The sequence below is a fragment of the Eleginops maclovinus genome, chromosome 10, assembly GCF_036324505.1.
Source record: "Eleginops maclovinus isolate JMC-PN-2008 ecotype Puerto Natales chromosome 10, JC_Emac_rtc_rv5, whole genome shotgun sequence".
In the NCBI taxonomy this organism is placed as follows: domain Eukaryota; kingdom Metazoa; phylum Chordata; class Actinopteri; order Perciformes; family Eleginopidae; genus Eleginops; species Eleginops maclovinus.
Window position 1 is genome coordinate 21,858,111 of NC_086358.1, and position 18,158 is coordinate 21,876,268.

The window sequence follows — 18,158 nt, forward strand, 5'->3', positions numbered from 1 at the left end:
GAGGGCAGAAGAATATGCATGACTAGAAGTTTGCTGCCACAGAAATCAAATTAAAACATCTAGAGGCCATGAGCCGAAGCACACCCTATGAATGATTGTATCCGTGCTGGAGTGACAGTTGACATATGAGCTCTGCCAGTAGTGAAATACAACCACCATTCCATCAATACAAAGCTGCTGGGAGTGCTATTAAAGGCTTTTACTGTTCATTAATGTAAAACCCTATAGATAAAAGCAGCTGTAAATAATTGTTGCTCTGTGGGGTTTGACATTCAGTCACTCTGAGAGATCCTCTGTCCCCGCTCAGCTGCTCCCTGAGCAGAGCTGTAGAGCTGAGGGCAATTAACCATCCTAATACTAATCTACTCGACCTGTGTGCCTCTCCTGTCATTAATCCTGTTTGTCCTTGTGGTAATTGCTTCCTTATGCCAAATAGATCCGTAGCGAGGGAATGAGACGTTCTACTGAACGTTCCACACAGTCCAAAGAACCCCCCAGTCATACCCCGGCTCTGTCTGTTCTCTGTCTTTCAACATTCTTTGTATCAGCCCGTTTGTTGCCAGGTGCCAACTTCTCTGTATTCCTGTGTGTGTGTGTGTGTGTGTGTGTGTGTGTGTGTGTGTGTGTGTGTGTGTGTGTGTGTGTGTGTGTGTGTGTGTGAGTGTGTGTGTGTGTGTGTGTGTGTGTGTGTGTGTGTGTGTGTGTGAATGTCCAATTAGCTCCTAAATGAGAACCTGGCTAAGCTGACAGCCAAGTTTGAGAAAGCCACCACAGAAAAGCTGAAATGCCAACAGGAAGCAGAGTCAACCGCTCGCACCATCTCCCTGGCCAACCGTCTGGTGAGGATCCACACACACACACACACACACACACACACACACACACACACACACACACACACACACACACACACACACACACACACACACACACACACACACACAATATGTTACTTTTGGGGTACCATTGGTATTTCTGCACCTATCTGGACAGATGACAGATGTTAATATGTCTCTTTCTGAGGTGCTCATAGAGTTTTATGTAAAGTCCAGTTGGAAACCTGAGGGGTCATAGAGGCACAGTGTGTAACCGCATGACTTAATGATGTGAAGGTTTCAAATTGAAAACGGTCCAAACACAGAGTCAGACGCTGGGCATGCTCACTGCATGTTTTTCACTGCAGAATAAATCTTGTTGTTGTATTTATTATTAGCTAAAATATTTGATAAATGTTGCTACATGGTTAACACATTATTTTCTAAATGTCATTTAGCAGCTTACCATACATCATTTCTAACAACTTCCGGCATACATTTGAACACACAGCTTCATCTGACAGTGTGTAAATCTTCTGCTGACAGCAGCACAATAAAGAGATGAGTGTTGACACTGTGAGTATGATAATCTAAATTATTCAGGGGAGGATTTCAAAAGCTTGTGGAGGTTGTGCTGCTAGCCCGTCACAAACAGAAATGCAAAAGCAGTGAACTTGCTGAGGTGTGCAGTTTCTCAGTGAGGGGTGCTGGGAAGTTAGTCTGCATCAGAGTATGGAAGAGTCCAGATATTATGGTGGAGCTAATTGATCCCTGAAGGGAGACTGAATCCTGCTGGAGTAAAGCATAGAGGTGCCGGTCCCAAGTAGAGAGGCCTTGATAAAGACCTGAAGCCTGTACAACAAAGCAGGATGTGTGGTCAGCGAGGTAACTTCAGGGTTAATTCTGGGTTTTTGGTCCTACATTGCTGGTTTACTTCTTACCGGGGTAGATCTCCATGGTAACGTGTGCCGAATACCTAAGCTGCTCCGGAGATCAACTCAGTGAAAGCACCGCCTGCTGACCAATCAGAGCTCTTTGTGCAGAGTTTAAAGCTATGAGTGATATTACAGGATAAAGGAAATACAGTTTAAACTGCCGTCTGCAGGAACGACGGACGGCAAACTCGCCAACTGTGTGAACATGAACATGAACATGAATAGAATCACTGCCCATCTTCAGAGCAATTTCACTATTATACATTTGTGGCAAGCAAGCTTACTTTTATATCTGCCACAACAGTAGTAACCGGAGCAAAGTAACTCAGAGCATTGCGTACAGTCCACGGTACTGTGGGGCAGGCGCCGATGTGTTGCATTTATCGTTCAAATCACATCATAATTTATATTTCCTTATCTGTTCAGCTCCTAGAGGGGGGGCAGTGATATTATAAACCTGTTAATGTACACATTCAAACACATTTTTTTTAACAGCTGTTCTTCCCGCACCTCCAGCTGCAACTATGTATTTGCTAACCCCGCCCCTTTCATGTGAACGTGCTCTCAGCCGGACAGAGAAACCGTGGGTTGATTTACCGAGTTGTTAACCAGCGTCGTAGGACTTCTTCTTTCTTCTTAATCCTCTTTGCCCCCTTGGGAGCATAGGGCGTCCACCATGGATCTCCACCTCACTCTCCTCTGCGCGATGGTCTTTGCTTCTTGCCAGGAGGTCCCCGTCTTGGTCAGTTCATCAAGCGTGGACCACCTCCAGTTGGATTTAGGTCTCCCTGGTTTCCTCTTGCCTTGGGGATTATAGTCCAGAGCTTGTCTTGCTATGTTCCTCGGATCCTTCCTAAGTGTATGACCGATCCATCCCCACTTTCTGGATTTGATTTCGATGTGGATTTGCTCCTAGTTCATGTGTCTCCACAGGTCTACATTTGACATCTTGTTTGGCCACCAGATCCTCAGTATGTATCTGAGACAGTTGTTAATAAACACTTGTAGTTTATCAAGACTGATCTGGTGGTTTTCCAGGTTTCACAGCCATAGAGAAGGACAGATTTTACGTTTGTATTGAAAATTCTGATTTTGGTGTTTCTGGAGAACTGGGAAGAGAGCCATACAGGTCGGAGTGTTCTAAAGGCATGTCTTGCTTTGCTGATGTGCAGCTCGACATCTTTATCAGCTCCTCCGTCTGTGCTGATGTTGCTTCCCAGGTATAAAAACTTGACCACATCTTCCAGAGGTTGCTCCTCGATTGTGATAGGTTGGTGTGTTTTGGTGTTGAGCTTCATGACCTTGGTCTTCTCAACGTTTATCCTGAGGGCTATCTGTTCACTGTGTTCGAGCAATTTGGTGGTCTTGCGTTGAATGTTCCTGAAATCAGAGCCAGGTCATCAGCAAAATTGAGATCTTCCAGTTGCTCAAAAGGGTTCCACTGTAGTCCTGTCCTTTGACCATCCACTGACACTTTCATTGTCCAGTCGATGGCGATAAGGAAGAGGAGGGGTGACAGTAGGCAGCCTTGACGTACTCCTGTTTTTATAAGGAGGGTATCCGAGAGCTTACCATTTGAGATGACTTGACCTGTGAGTCCATCATACATGCATTTGATGATGTTAACCAGTTTTATGGGTATTCCATAATGTCGGAGCAGCTTCCACAGAATGTTTATGTCTAGACTGTCGAAAGCTTTTTCGAAGTCGACAAAGTTTATGAATAGTGATGACTGCCATTCGATGCACTGTTCGACAATTATTCTGAGTGATGCAATGGGATCTGTACAGGAATTGTTTTTCTGGAAACCTGTTTGTTCTCTCCTGAAAATCTTGTCTAGTGGTTCTTGGATTCTGTCTAGGATAATTCAGCAGAGGATTTTGCAGGGGACTGAGAGGAGCATGATGCCTCTCCAGTTTGTACATTCGCTGAGGTGTCCTTTGTTTGGGACTGTGAAAATTAACCCCTCCTTCCAATAATTGGGAATCTCCTCTTTTTCCCAGATGTCATTTAGGAGCCCATGGAGGATATCAGTGCTGGTGTTGATGTCTGCTTTCAGTACATCAGGTGGGATGTTATCCTTCCCTGGTGCTCTGCCCAGCTTCAAGTTTTTGCTGGCTCTCCTTATTTCCTCCTTTGGTATCCTACCACAGTTGATATTTAGGTCTTTTCCTGCTTCCTCAGTGACTGCGGGGTTGTCTGGGGGGAGTCTGTTTAGGACCTTTTCAAAGTGTTCCTTCCGGCGCTCTAATTGCTGGGACTCTTTGGTGAGAAGGATTGCCTGCTTGTCTCTGATAGGCCGGCTTGTGGTCCTTTTTTCCCCAGACAGTTGACGGGTTATTCTGTACAGTTCCTTGATGTTCCTTTCTCTGGCTGCTGCTTCTGCTTCATTGGCCAGCTCCTCCACTTGTGCTTTCTTGTCCCTCTTGCAGCTTTTATGGACCACCCTGTTCTTTTCCTGGTTGTCTTGTCGGAGGCGTTTCTTGTTGTTGTTGTCTGTCTCTCTGTTGAGTTTTGCTTTGATGTCTCGTCTAGCTTCGATCTTCTCAGTGTGGTGGTCTGGGGATATCCAGGTAGCTTTATGGGTTTGTTTGTGTGGAAGAGACTGCCTCCGATCACTAGCTCATTGAGGGCATAGAAGCTGGCAAAGAGGAGCCCATTCTCGTTCATCTGCCCCAGTCCTTCAGTCCCCATTGTTCCTCTCCAGTCGTTGTTATCCTATCGAATGTTGGCATTCAAATCTCCCATTACAATCTTGATGTCTCTTTTGGGAGTCTTCTGGAAGACAGCCTGTAGTTGTTGGTAAAAGGTGTATTTTTCTTCATAAACAGCAGTGTTGGTGGGAGCGTAGCATTGGATGAATATGATATTGCGTCCTTTTGATGTAAACTTGGCTGTGATGATCCGTTCTGAAATTGGTTCCCATTCAATGAGGCTTTTAACTGCACCTTTTGAAAGGAGTAGTCCTACTCCGTGTGTGTGGGGGTCTTCTTCTTTGGGGTTACCTGAATAGAGAAAGGTCTCTCCAGTGGCAGTTGTTACTTCTCCAAAGGTATTCCATCGGCTTTCACATACACCAACAATGCTTAGGTTGTAACGCTGCATTTTTTGGTCAGTGGTGCCAATTTTCCAGTTTGGTATAGTGTTCTGACATTCCAGCATCCAATTTTCGTTCTTGACTTCAACTTCAGCAGACAATTCCCCCACTGGGGTCTCTGATTAGTTTGCCTCAGGCGGTTCATACATCCAACTTGTGGGTCGTCAGTAAGGTGTTGGTCAGTCAGAGGTAGAGTTTACATAGTTTAAGTTTCTGTAACCAGTTTAGTTTTCCGGGGACGGGTAGTTAGCCCATCGCCCAACCCCCAACCTGGAGGACCAGTGGGATCACTCTTTGTCTGGTCTCTACCCTTTGACCTGTTCGGCTTTGGTGACCCTGCCAGGAGTACAAGACTCCTGCCGGCATAGCTCTAGGGTTCATGGAGACGCGCGAGCCGCCCCACCACGATAAGGTGGTGATCCCGACGGGGCAGTAGGACTGCTTAGCGAGATCGCGTTTGTTAGGTTTAGTTAAGCCAGACAACTCAGAGATATCCAGGGTCTGTTGGACTGGCTTCGTCGTACAGGCCTCAGAAGCTGGCACATTGTCGTTGTGAAGGGTTCCTGAACCCCTTGAGAGCATCCATCTCGTTAAACAAGAAACAGTAACAAGAAAACAAAAACAAACAAAACAAAATCACAATACAACCACTGACATGATTACTACAAACAGCACAAAAAGAAAATTCAGACAGGGCATTTTTAAACATTTGAAAGGGGAAAAGCCAATTATTCCACTATTCTTTGAACTTAAAGGACATTTTACCGACTGTTTTGGATACTGAGGGGTTTGGAATAAAAGTATTGTGTAGAGTACTGAGGTACTCATACGTGCTGTGGTTGATAGTCTGATAAAGAGAAATAAACTTGGTTTGTCCCTGTGCTTCAGGTGGGGGGTCTGGCCTCGGAGAACGTCCGCTGGGCAGAGGCCATACAGAGCTTTAAGAAGCAGGAGAGGACTCTGTGTGGGGACGTCCTCCTCACCACCGCCTTCATCTCCTACCTGGGATACTTCACCAAACCCTACCGGCTGCAGCTGATGGAGCACAGCTGGAGGCCGTACCTCAGCCAGCTGCAGGTGGGCCATGAAGGGGACTTTATGCTTGTGCTAACCTACGTCAAAATATATCTTCATGTTGGGGCTATGGCAGCTGGAGAAACCACACAGAGCCTTCAGGAGCTGTCTGCTGCTTGGGATGCTTGGGTTTCTGTTGCTAGGGGGGCTCATTGTGCATGGAGACAGCATTAAAGATTAGGTCAGAATATGCTACACACGTTCAGGTGATCTGACACACACACATAGTATTTAGAAGAAGTTCTCTATCCTTGTGAATCTTTATTCATGCTCAGATTGGTTCATAGTGTTCAGAGCGAACATAGGATTAATGTCAGGCATTTGAACACATTTATTTTGTTACGACAATTAGTAAATATAAATTGTTCATGGATTAAAAATGATATTGTAAAAATGAAGATGTAAGACAGTTTTCATTAAGATATAATAATCAGTAAACACTGAACGAGTGTGTTAGCCTGGAGAAAAGGTTAGTTTTATATAACTCAGTTTGCTAAGACTTCATCACCGTGGTGAACTATGATCTCATTACCCGCTGTAAGGTCCCCATCCCAGTGACCCCTGACCTGGACCCTCTCACCATGTTGACAGACGACGCAGACATCGCTGCCTGGCAGAACGAGGGGCTGCCCGCCGACAGGATGTCCACTGACAATGCCACAATTCTGACTTCCTGCCAGCGCTGGCCCCTCATGGTGGACCCCCAGCTGCAAGGTATCCAGTGGATCAAAACCAAATATGGCGAAAGCCTACGCAGCGTCCGCATCGGACAGAGAGGGTAAGAGGCCGGGACGGGGGACGGGCTCAGGTCTTTTTTTGGATGAGATTTAGACAGAGAGGTGTGTTCTATGCTCAAAGGTACCTGGACACCATTGAGAGAGCTCTGGCAGCAGGGGATGTGGTTCTGATAGAAAACTTGGAGGAAACATTGGACCCCGTTCTTGGACCTCTACTGGGCAGAGAAACCATAAAGAAGGGCAGGTAAAGAAGACTTGAACCTTTTGAACAGTTTGACAACAGCTGTTTGGTGGATATACTGAGCTTTTAAAAACATATGTTGTATAAAAGAAACTGTATAATTACGATCAGTTTGTAAAGTAGGCGCAAATGGACTTAGATAGGTAGATAGATAAGTACTTTATTGATCCCAATTTGGGAGTTTTTTTGCATTGTAGCAGCATAAAGACAAGGCATTGTACATTAGAGAAATTAAAAGACTAGCATTAAATAATTCAAAATGTAAACATCTCAATAGAAATAAAGTAGCACTAAAAAAAGTCAAAAATATACATGTGGGAATAAAAATGTAAACAAAATATAAAGCAGGATATTACATATACATTAAGTGTGTAAGGAAAGCTTTAACAGAATATACAACCAGAACATTTTGAGGGATGGACTAACATCTTTGGAATCAATGTTTACGTGGGATTTCCTAGAAAAAGAAAAACCTACATTAACACAGGCGTCTAATTTATAAAGATAGTGGCCTGACATTCTGAGAGAACCACTGACTGTACTGCACATAATGAAAGGATTTATTTGTCTGAATATATGAAAACCTCCACCATGAGACATAATTATAACATTGATACATTCTGCTGTCCGTACCATCTTCACATCTTACAGTCTTAGCTCTTGTTAATCACCTTCTGAAATGAACAAATCTTCAAGCGTCAAACTGAAGTTGTGTAATTTAATAAAGACTTTAAAGCATTTAACATAATCCATTTCCAGCTGGAGGCCAGATAACCCTGCACCAATGTGTGGTACAAGGATCCGACCCCATACAACAGAAAAGCAATCACTTTATACAGAAAACAGGAACATCTCAGCCAATCAAATTCTGTTTTACAGGCTATTGAAGAGAGGTAGTTAGGTGAGGTAACAATGCACATGTAGATGTGAGAGGATCAACCCAGGGCGTATAATTAAATTAGACTTATGATACATTTCCACGATAGCTCTTATTTTCTGTACTCAATGATCCAAACAGGTACATTAAGATTGGCGACAAGGAGTGTGAGTACAACCCCAACTTCCGCCTCATCCTGCACACCAAGCTGGCCAGCCCCCACTACCAGCCGGAGCTGCAGGCCCAGTGCACCCTGATCAACTTCACCGTGACCCGGGACGGCCTGGTGGAGCAACTGCTGGCTGCCACAGTCACCATGGAGAGACCGGACCTGGAGCAGCTGAAGGTGAGCGTTCAGAGGAGAGGCACCACCTGATCTAGATTTAAAACAACTGAGAGGAGTCGTTGGTACATCTAGCATGTCCCAGCATGTAAGAGTGAATCTGAGCAGGTATGAAAGCGGTAATGTCACTCCCTCCAGGCACTATCAGAGAACTGACAAGCACTGCGCTGCTACCACCTCTGTTGAGGTGTAATTAAAGAGAAGTAAGAACAGTAACAGAAGTCCTCCTCCAGCAGACCAGCATCCACAAAACATTTCTGTGTGAAACTCCAAGCTCTGTGATCAGCTGGAGCCTCGGATTAACGGCAGACTCAGTGCATATGGGAAAATAATGACACTGCTGAGTGTGTGTGTGTGTCTGTCTGTGTAGTACAAATAATAATACTAATTGACATAGCATTTTTCAATCACGTTATATTGAAGCTTAGCACGATATGGAAACATGTCATCCCGTTTAATATGCAGCGCGTCATAGTAGCCTCGCCTCTCTCTCTGTTCATCATATAGTGTTTCTCAAGTGAAAGAATCCCCCCCACCCCCATGTATTTCAGTAGCAGTGTGGGATTGGAGACAAATGAAAACACAAAGAAATAACGTAAGGATGAGGGACAGCTGAGTGGGCTGGACACAGGAAACCACACACACACACACACACACACACACACACACACACACACACACACACACACACACACACACACACACACACACACACACACACACACACACACACACACACACACACACACACACACCATCTGAAGGACCAAAGCTCTTACTCTGCCTGGAGGAGCGAGGATGGATCTCTGAGGGGGAGGAGCCACCAAGGGGAAGATGCAAGAGAGGGAACGTGGAAATGGGTGGGACGGTGACGAAAACGACATGACATGCCACCTTGACCCTAGACATGGAATAGACTTAGCTTTTGATAGCCACTGGGGGGGGCAACTTTAACACTGTTTGAGCCAACACGTTCTCACTCCCAAGTCATCCTATAGTGACGTTAAGTCAGGATCCCTTGGTGTTACTTTCAAACGCATTGGGAAGCCCTTAGCGTCTATTTCCAACTTGCAGGGTAATCCCATAGACTTCTATAGAGCTCTCTAAACGTTGTTAGTAGACGAATTGAGATGGCGAGGGAATGCTCCCCGTTGTGTTGAAATTCAACGACTATGGCCCGGTCTCTGCTGAAGCATATGATGCGAGACTGCGTCACATTTAATACATTATGCTCTCTATATATTGTCTTTACTATAACCCAGCATCACGGCAAGACGTGAACATGTCACGTTGGTCCACGCTGGGAGACGTGGAGGTGAGACGTTTCGACCCCTCAAAACGTGAGTTACGCGCAATTGTCAACACGGCCCACAAGTGGAGAAATACCCGGATGTGACAAGCAAACGCTCTCCTATTCCTTTCTATTGACCAGCGTCCGTGTCAAGTTATTGTCAACTCGTCAACAGACTTATCAGCCACAACTGCGCTGCCAGACCCGTTTGGGTTCATTCACAATCTCTGCAACAAGAACTCTACTGTTTTGATTGAGTTTTTTTAACTAAACAAAAATACTTTAATCTAAAGCAATCTGTCTATAACAAAATATATCATGTGTATAACAAAATGTATTGGTCATAATCTAAACTGGAAACAGCAATGTATTTTTAGTTATCAAACATATTTAGATCTTACAACACAATACAAAAATCTCTATGAGGACTCCCACCATCACAACACTTGTGATTCTCAATAAAATGTACTGTAACATTATGCATAATAAACATCTGGTATGACAGTTATGAAACAAAAAAGATACAAATGTGATTATATCACTCTCTAGAGCAGGGGTCACCAACCTTTTTGAAACTGAGAGCTACTTCATGGTACTGAGTCATACAAAGGTCTACCAGTTTGATACGCTCTTCTGAAATAACAAATTTGCTTAGTTTGCCTTTAGCTATACATTATTAATGATGATTAATGATACTCATCTATGTGAAGACACTGATCACGTTAATGATTTCTCACAATAATTATCAACAATGACTGAACAAGGTGGGAAACAGATATCAATATTCAGCACTTTATCTCTATTTATCTCAGCAATTGTTTAATCCATTTCGTAGGAAACATTTTCACCCGCCACTGACAAACCCTTTTAACAAATCATGAACTATGTTGCACCATGTTTGAAAAAAAAAAGTTATCAATTATGTAATGTTATATTATCACATTTTGAACTAATGACCAAATCTGCTGCATTTTTAACAAAATTATATTGGTTGCATTTTATGAACACACTTTTGAATTGAACACAATTTTAAAATATTTTATTCAACTTTGCCATGTTGCCACTGACAACATCTGGTTTCTTTGTTAGTGGGAAGACTGGCATTGCATGCTTTTCACCAGTGTATCGTAATCTGGTTTGTAACTTGACACTGCAACTCTGAGTGAGTCTTGCAAATGTGCATCAGTGAGGCATGTTCTGTGTTTGTTCTTGATGAAGTTCATGTCCGAAAACGCTGATTCACAGAGATAGGTTGAAACAAACAGGCGGGCAACCTTCTGCTGCTGTGCTTACCCAACTGTACTTTTCTGGGTCAACAAGGCACCAAAAGCTTGGTGCAGCCTGGTAGGCTTTGAGGTGGAGATCATTTTGCAATATTACGATTTCAATCTCCACCTGTCCAGCTTCCAAGTTGAACGTTGCACTTAGTTGCTCAGCAATGCATGTTATGTCCACGTTCATGAAAGGATTGGAAATGAATGACACACATGGCTTAAGCTGATCAAGGTCACAAAACCTATTCTCAAACTCTTGCCCAAGTGTGTTTATGACTTGACAGTACTTTTCTGCAACTTTGTCAAATGTCTCAGATGCAGAAGCATTGTCTTTCAGCACCGACTGCACAGAGGGAAGTGCAACACACCTCTGTATATGCACAGAGAAAATGATCATCTTGGCTTTAAATGCATTTAAAGCACTTATGTCAACAACAGTCTTACCTTTGCCTTGCAGCTCGCAGTTCAAGTGGTTTAGTTTCCCTGTAATGTCCGTTAAAAATGCCAAGTGTCCACTCTGTATCCTCTAGCAGCGAGACGTCTTCGCCTTTGGACTGCATGAACTCTTTGATTTCACCCAAAAGTGACAAAAAACGAAGTAAAACTCGTCCTCTGCTGAGCCATCGGATTTGTGTGTGTAGCAGCAGGTCACCATATTCAGCTGACATCTCCTCCAATAGCACCTTGAATATCCTTTGCTGTTTTGCTTTGGAGCGGATGCTGTTTATGATTTTTACAACGGGAGTCATCACGTGCCCAAAGCCGATCACTTTTGCACATAGCGCCTGCTGGTGAATGATGCAGTGGTAATGCCGAAATATTGGGAAGTCTGGGTCACCATTACAGTGGGCGATGAAACCTGTATGTCGGCCGATCATAGCAGGAGCCCCGTCTGTCGTCACCGCTACAAGCTTTTCCAATGCTACCCTTTTCTGCACGAAAAAGTCCTTCACCGCGTTGTAAATGTCAACTCCCCTCGTAGTTGTCTTTAGGGGCAGTAGTGTCAGGAGTTCTTCTTTTGTGGAGAAATCATCAAACACCATCCGGATAAAGAGCAACAGCTGCGCTGTACTGCTGCTGTCCACGGACTCATCGCACTGGATGCTGAACCACCTGCACTTCGCCAGATCCCGGTCCAGCTGATCGGCCAGGTTACCGGACATAGCCGACACTCGTCTAGTCATCGTAGATGCTCCAAGTTGGACATCAGAGAGAGTGGATATTAGATCGGTTCCATTTTTCTCGTCTTTAAATACAGTGTTAGCAATTATCATCATTGCTTCTTTGAAAACTTCTCCGTCTGAGAATGCCTTCTTCTTTATTAGAAAATGTGTAGCTCTAAACGAGGCTTCAGTTGCTTTTTGGGAGTCTTTCACCGGCCTCGTGAAAAAAGACTGCTGCTTAACCAAAGCTGCCTTTAGCTCACGGGCTTTTTCTGCCCGTAGAGCGCTTCCCGGTGGGTAGTTAGCATGGTACCTTTTGTGATGCGTAGTAAAGTGTCTCTCCACATTGTGCCGCTTTGCCGTCGCCACAGTCGCCCTTTACTCTGCCTCGAGTAACAATACTGTTTTGTGTATTGACCTTTCTAAATAAGCTGGTTTTGTTGTGCGTTTGCCCTTACTATCTAGTGTGGTGTCACTGATCAGCAGTCTGACTCTTCTGACCCTTCCGTCGGCTCCTAGAAAGACCTTGATCACCTTCGCCATCTTCCACTGATTTCTTGATGTGGCATCATCTTGCAACAGGACAATGTCCTTAACTTGCACATTTCTTCTGTCCTTGTTCCACTTACTCCTCTGCTGCAGATTCAGCAAATACTCCTTCTGCCACCTGTTCCAGAACTCATTTGACAAGAACTGGACTCTCTTCCATCTCTTCCGAAGATAGAAATCTTCTCTTACAAACTCACCAGGTGGTGGTGCAATGATCGACGATTTCATTGTCAGTATATGATTCGGAGTTAGCGGTTCTGGTCCTGATGGATCATTGAGATGTTTTGAGGTTAATGGTCGACTATTTCCTATGGCCATTACCTCATATAAGTAGGTTCTCAATGAAAAGCTGTCTAGCCTCCCTTCAGAATGGTCTAGGATGGATGTGAGGACACTTCTCACTGTTCGTATCTGTCTCTCCCAGACGCCGCCCATATGACTGGAAGCAGGTGGGTTCATGACAAAACTACATCCTAGTTCCTTTATACGCTCTTGCTCTATTCCTTTCATCAATTCCTGGAACTCGTTTCGTGCACCAACAAATTTGTGCCTTGGTCACTTTGCAGTTGGCTTACATTACCCCTTATGGTAACAAAGCAATGCAATGCATTGAAGAAAGAATCAATGATAAGGTCATCCAATACATCGATATGGATAGCCCTCAAGCACATGCAGTTAAACAGGAGTCCCCATCTCTTAAGAGCTTTCCTTCCATCCTTGACATAAAATGGTCCGAAGCAGTCCATTCCACTGTATGTGAATGGAGGAGTGGATTCCATCCTCTCTGATGGAAGATCTGCCATTTTTTGATCTTCGGTACACCTTCTAAACTTCCTGCAGTTGATGCATTTGAAGATGAGAGATGACACTTCGGTACTACATCCCAGAATCCAAATTCCATTGGCTCGTATCTCATTGATGGTCATTCCACGAACTTGATGTTGCACTTTCTTGTGTAAATGCTTGATGAGTAGACTTGACATATGATGTCCTCTTGGGAGTATGACTGGATGTTTGATATGGGGGTGGAGTGCTGCCTGTGTCAATCTTCCACCTACCCTTAGGATACCTTGACTATCCATGAAAGGACTTAAGTTGTACAGCTTGGTTGACTTATGCATTTCCTTTCCTTGATTTAGACGCCGCAGCCGGTTGCACTAGCGTCAGCAAAATGGTGTAGTTCCTACTGCTGAACTTCCTTGATTGTTGCTGGTACATAGCATCTTGGTATCTCAACTGAAGATAGGTTCCGGAGGTCCCTCAGCCAAGGTTCCCACTGCACCCTGAGGTCATTGGGAGGTGACTCGTCCCAACCAATCTTCTCTTGACGCATCCTTTGCAGGATCTTCTTACCGATCAAAATGAAAGGCGAGACAAATCCAAGAGGATCAAAAATTGAGGCGACTGTTGAAAGCACTCCTCTTCCAGTAAAAGGCTTACCTTCTACTCCCACTCGAAACTGAAACATGTCTGTGCCGATGCACCACTGGACCCCTAGTGCCCTTTCCATCTTTTTTCTCCTAGGGCCATGTCTAGGTCAGCTGCACCTTCAGCGTGTTCTCCGGTACTTTGCTGAGCAATCGAAAACAACGCGGATCTTTCCAGGTTTTTGGGGGTGGTAAACCCCATGGTGAAGGATATACCACACGGTTTGATCGCTTGTCTCTGGAACCTTTTCAGCATCGCCTCTTGCAATTATGTCCTTCATGAATGCCACATAGTCCTTGTGCTACTGTTCTTCCTTCTTCAGACGTTGCTCCAGACACCTGAGTCGATGATCCGCGCACACTCCGTTTGGCAAACTTGACCTCTCCTCTTTGAAAGGCAATGGCATTTTGTAATGTCCATTTGGCTTTTGCTTGATGATTTCCTTCAGTCTTGCCAAAAACCTAATATCTTCTTGTGATATTGGAGCTTCTTCACTTGTCCATTCAGTGAAGTCTGACTTAAAAACCTTGATAATGTCTGCTGGAGAGATTGTTTCCTTTACTTGGTTTCTGCAAACAAAGTGGACTTCAGACTTGAGCGCAGTGGACAGTTGGTTAACCGGTTTGACTTGCTTTGTGATGACACGGTGACTCACACCTAGTTCATCTTCGTATGCGTTGTCAGCGTTGCTGTAGCCGACAATGCTCCACCCCTAACACAGACCTTTGTGCGAATGGCTGATTCTCACTGCCACAGATGACATCTCTGGGAAGTAAGGCTTGAAGGCAGTTGTAGCCGATTAACAGTCCTACTTCGCAGTCAAGCTCAGGAGATATTTCATCCGCTAGATGTTCCAAGTAAGTCCAGGACTGTGCTGTTTTGTTTGTGGGTATATGTGATCTATTTGTTGGTATATAGTTGCTAGTGTAGGTTGTTGGAAGCTTGACCTTAGTTTTGGACCTGACACAATTGTTGTTCTTGATGTTATTGTTGATACCTTGAGGTTCACTGGGTTTTTCTTGGCATTCAGTGCCTCAGCTACATCTTCTAGGATGAAGGTAGTGCCGCTCTGTCAGGGACCATTTGGTGTTTTACATGCTACCCCTAGGTCCTATCATCCGTAAACATGGACTCAACTTCCACTGCTACGCTGATGATACCAACTCTATATCAGCACAAACCCCTCCTCCCAGCTCCCACCCTCACAACTTGTCAACTGCCTGCAGGAACTCAAATCATGGATGACCACAAACCTACTCAAACTAAACAGCAATAAGGCAGAGCTCATGGTGGTGGCCCCTGCACCCATGCTCAGGAAAGTTGGTGACCTGGCCCTGGTTGTGGATGGCTGCTCCATTTCCCCATCTCCTGAGGTGCGCAACCTGGGCGTCATCCTGGACTCCACTCTCTCCTTCCGGTCCCACATCAACAACGTCACCAAGTCTGCCTTCTACCACCTCAGAAACATCTCAAGACTCCGGCCTTCACTCACGCATTCAGTCACAGAGACACTCATCCATGCCTTCATCACCTCCCGTCTGGACTACTGCAACGGTGTCCTGTCTGGATTGCCCACCAAGGCCCTTAGCAGACTCCAGTACGTCCAGAACTCAGCTGCCAGGGTTCTAACCCACACAAAGCCCTGGCAACATATCACTCCCATCCTCCAAAAGCTCACGTCACGCATCACCTACAAGATCCTCCTGCTCACCTACAAATCTCTCCATGGACTCTCACCACAATACCTCACAGATCGCCTCCACCCTTACACTCAGTCACGTTCCCTGCAGTCCTCTGACAAGGACCTGCTGGCCACTCCCCGCACCAGATTGCGAACTTTTTGGGACAGGGCCTTCTCAGCCAATGCTCCCACACTCTGGAATAGTCTACCACCCCACGTCCGCTCTGCTCAATCCCTGCCCATGTTCAAAAAGCACCTCAAAACCTTTCTCTGCACTAAGTCCTTTGATCCCTAACCCCCACTCCCATTGTCCCCTCCCTATTTGTAAAGCGACCTTGGGTACCATCTAAGGCACTTTATAAGTTGAAGTTATTATTATTATTATTATTTGAATGCTGCTCCTCACTTGAATGATGGAGGTAAGACACCATGCCTTGATAGTCTAGCCTTGCTAGCCTAGCCTAGCATGGCTTTTACCTTTGTCTTGGTCTAATCTGGCTAACTGAATTAAAGTAGCCTAATATTCTGGCATAGAATATTCTTTTGAACATAAAGTGAGTTCTGACTTGCACTTTTGAACATTAAGCACATTCTAATTCAACCCTTACTTATTCAATTCATATAGCATTCATGTATGACAGCGGTTCCCAAACTTTTTTTGCGGCGAACCCCCTTCTACGTCCCAACCGGGTTGATGCACCCCCCAAAAAAACGCAACAAAAAAACCCTGCAATAAAGCAGCGACTGTGTTCTACTACGTTTCTATCAACAACTAATAAATAATAGTTTTTTGATTTAAAATAAAAGGGATTACAAAGGAAATGTTTATTGTTCCTGTTTTTTTATTGTAGCCTATGGAAAATCCCACTTAAAAAACAACACTGTAATATTTTTACACCAGACCACCATTACATGTTTCATCTCGCGCACTCCCTGGTGGCAGCTCGCGCACCCCCACCACACTTTGAGAATCCCTGATCTAGGATAATGATAAATGTTAATGTTTATTCGTTTAGGGACACGGCCACATGAGATGAGAGAGAGAGAGAGAGAGAGAGAGAGAGAGAGAGAGAGAGAGAGAGAGAGAGAGAGAGAGAGAGAGAGAGAGAGAGAGAGAGAGAGAGAGAGAGAGAGAGAGAGAGAGAGAGAGACGTGGAAACAGCACAAGATGGAGGGAGAGAGACAGACAGACAGATCATGCAATTAATGAGGGACACACAGAGACAGAAGAAGCTCTAGGGAGTGAGACAGTTATTGTGCTAGAAGTTGTTCAGGAGGGAATGGCAGACAATGGACAGGAGGAGGATGCCAACACACAAAGAGGAAGAAAAAGACAGAGAAATGTTGACAACTAGAAAAAGAACAAACATAAGAGGTTAAGAAATTCTGGCCAAAGCTACATGAATTCACATGGCATTCAGGTCTCAGGAAGGAGGATGAGGGAGAAGAACTGTGCCTCCTGTCACTACAAATGCAATGAAAACTTCCCTGAGGAAGTGAGGGAAAAAATATTTGAATATTATTGGGAGATGGGATAGGCAGCGAGGCAGAACGACTTCATTGTCAATCGGTTTGTCAAAAGAGAAAAGAAACAGGGAAAAAATCTCAAGAAGAAATGAGATTATACATTTGAGTATTATTTAACCTCAGACGGAAGACAGATGCAGGCGGCCATACCTCTAGTGAATTGGGAATTACCCCTCCAAGTAAGAAAGGGCGGCACGCACCTCAAAACAAAGTCCATGAGAGTAGCAAAGATAAAATACGAGAGCATATCAATTTTTTCCCAAAACTTGAATCCCACTACTCCAGGAAAGATACAAACAAGCTGTACTTGGAAGGATCTCTGAATCTGCCAAAAATGTATGCACTGTATAAAGAGAAATGCGAACAGGAGTGGAAGATTAAACCAGAAAAACAAAGTCTTTATAGAACAGTGTTTGACAATGAGTTCAATCTTGCCTTTCACACTCTGAAGAAAGATGCATGTAAACACTGTGAATGGTACCAACGTTTAGAAGACAATGAGAAGACTAATCACAAGGATGAATATGATGCCCACCAGTTAAGAAAGACCCAGTCCAGAGAACAAAAAGAAAATGATAAAAAGAAAGCAAAACATGTGTCATACAAGGCTGTCACTTTTGACCTGGAACAAGTGTTGACCACTCCCTGGAGCAACGCAAGTAGCCTGTTCTACTCACGCAAGCTAAGTACGTACAACCTCACTGTGTATGAATTAGACAGTAAAGATGTCGAGTGTTACATGTGGCATGAGGGGGCAGGCGGCCGTGGATCTTCAGAGATCAGCACATGTGTTTGCAAGTACCTTAAAGAACTTAGTCCTCATGGAAAACATGCAGTTCTTTGTTCAGATACTTGTGGTGGACAGAACGGGAATGCTGCCTTTAGCACAATGTGCCTGCATGCTTTCAGCTCACTGCCTCTCTCCACTATTGACCATAAGTACATGGAGTCTGGTCACAGCCAGATGGAGTGCGATAGTGTGCATGCTGCAATGGAAACTGCAAAAAGAAAAGTTTCTATCTACTCCCCTGATGGCTACTACACACTTGTGAGAATGGCAAGAAAGAACGACCCATACAGTGTACATGAACTTGGACACAAGGACTTTCTGGACTTCAAGTCCCTC

The 18,158-nt window shown here is 44.5% G+C and overlaps 1 protein-coding gene across 1 annotated transcript in view; it reads left to right on the top strand.

Annotated features, from left to right (window-relative positions):
• The window catches only part of LOC134871300 (dynein axonemal heavy chain 9-like), a 266,267-nt gene that overhangs the window by 140,367 nt on the left and 107,742 nt on the right, over positions 1-18,158 (top strand). The window contains exons 59-63 of the mRNA XM_063894016.1: positions 720-839; positions 5,736-5,924; positions 6,464-6,699; positions 6,780-6,902; positions 7,918-8,122. Coding sequence (XP_063750086.1) covers positions 720-839; positions 5,736-5,924; positions 6,464-6,699; positions 6,780-6,902; positions 7,918-8,122 — 873 coding nt within the window. The remainder of the gene's footprint in view (positions 1-719; positions 840-5,735; positions 5,925-6,463; positions 6,700-6,779; positions 6,903-7,917; positions 8,123-18,158) is intronic.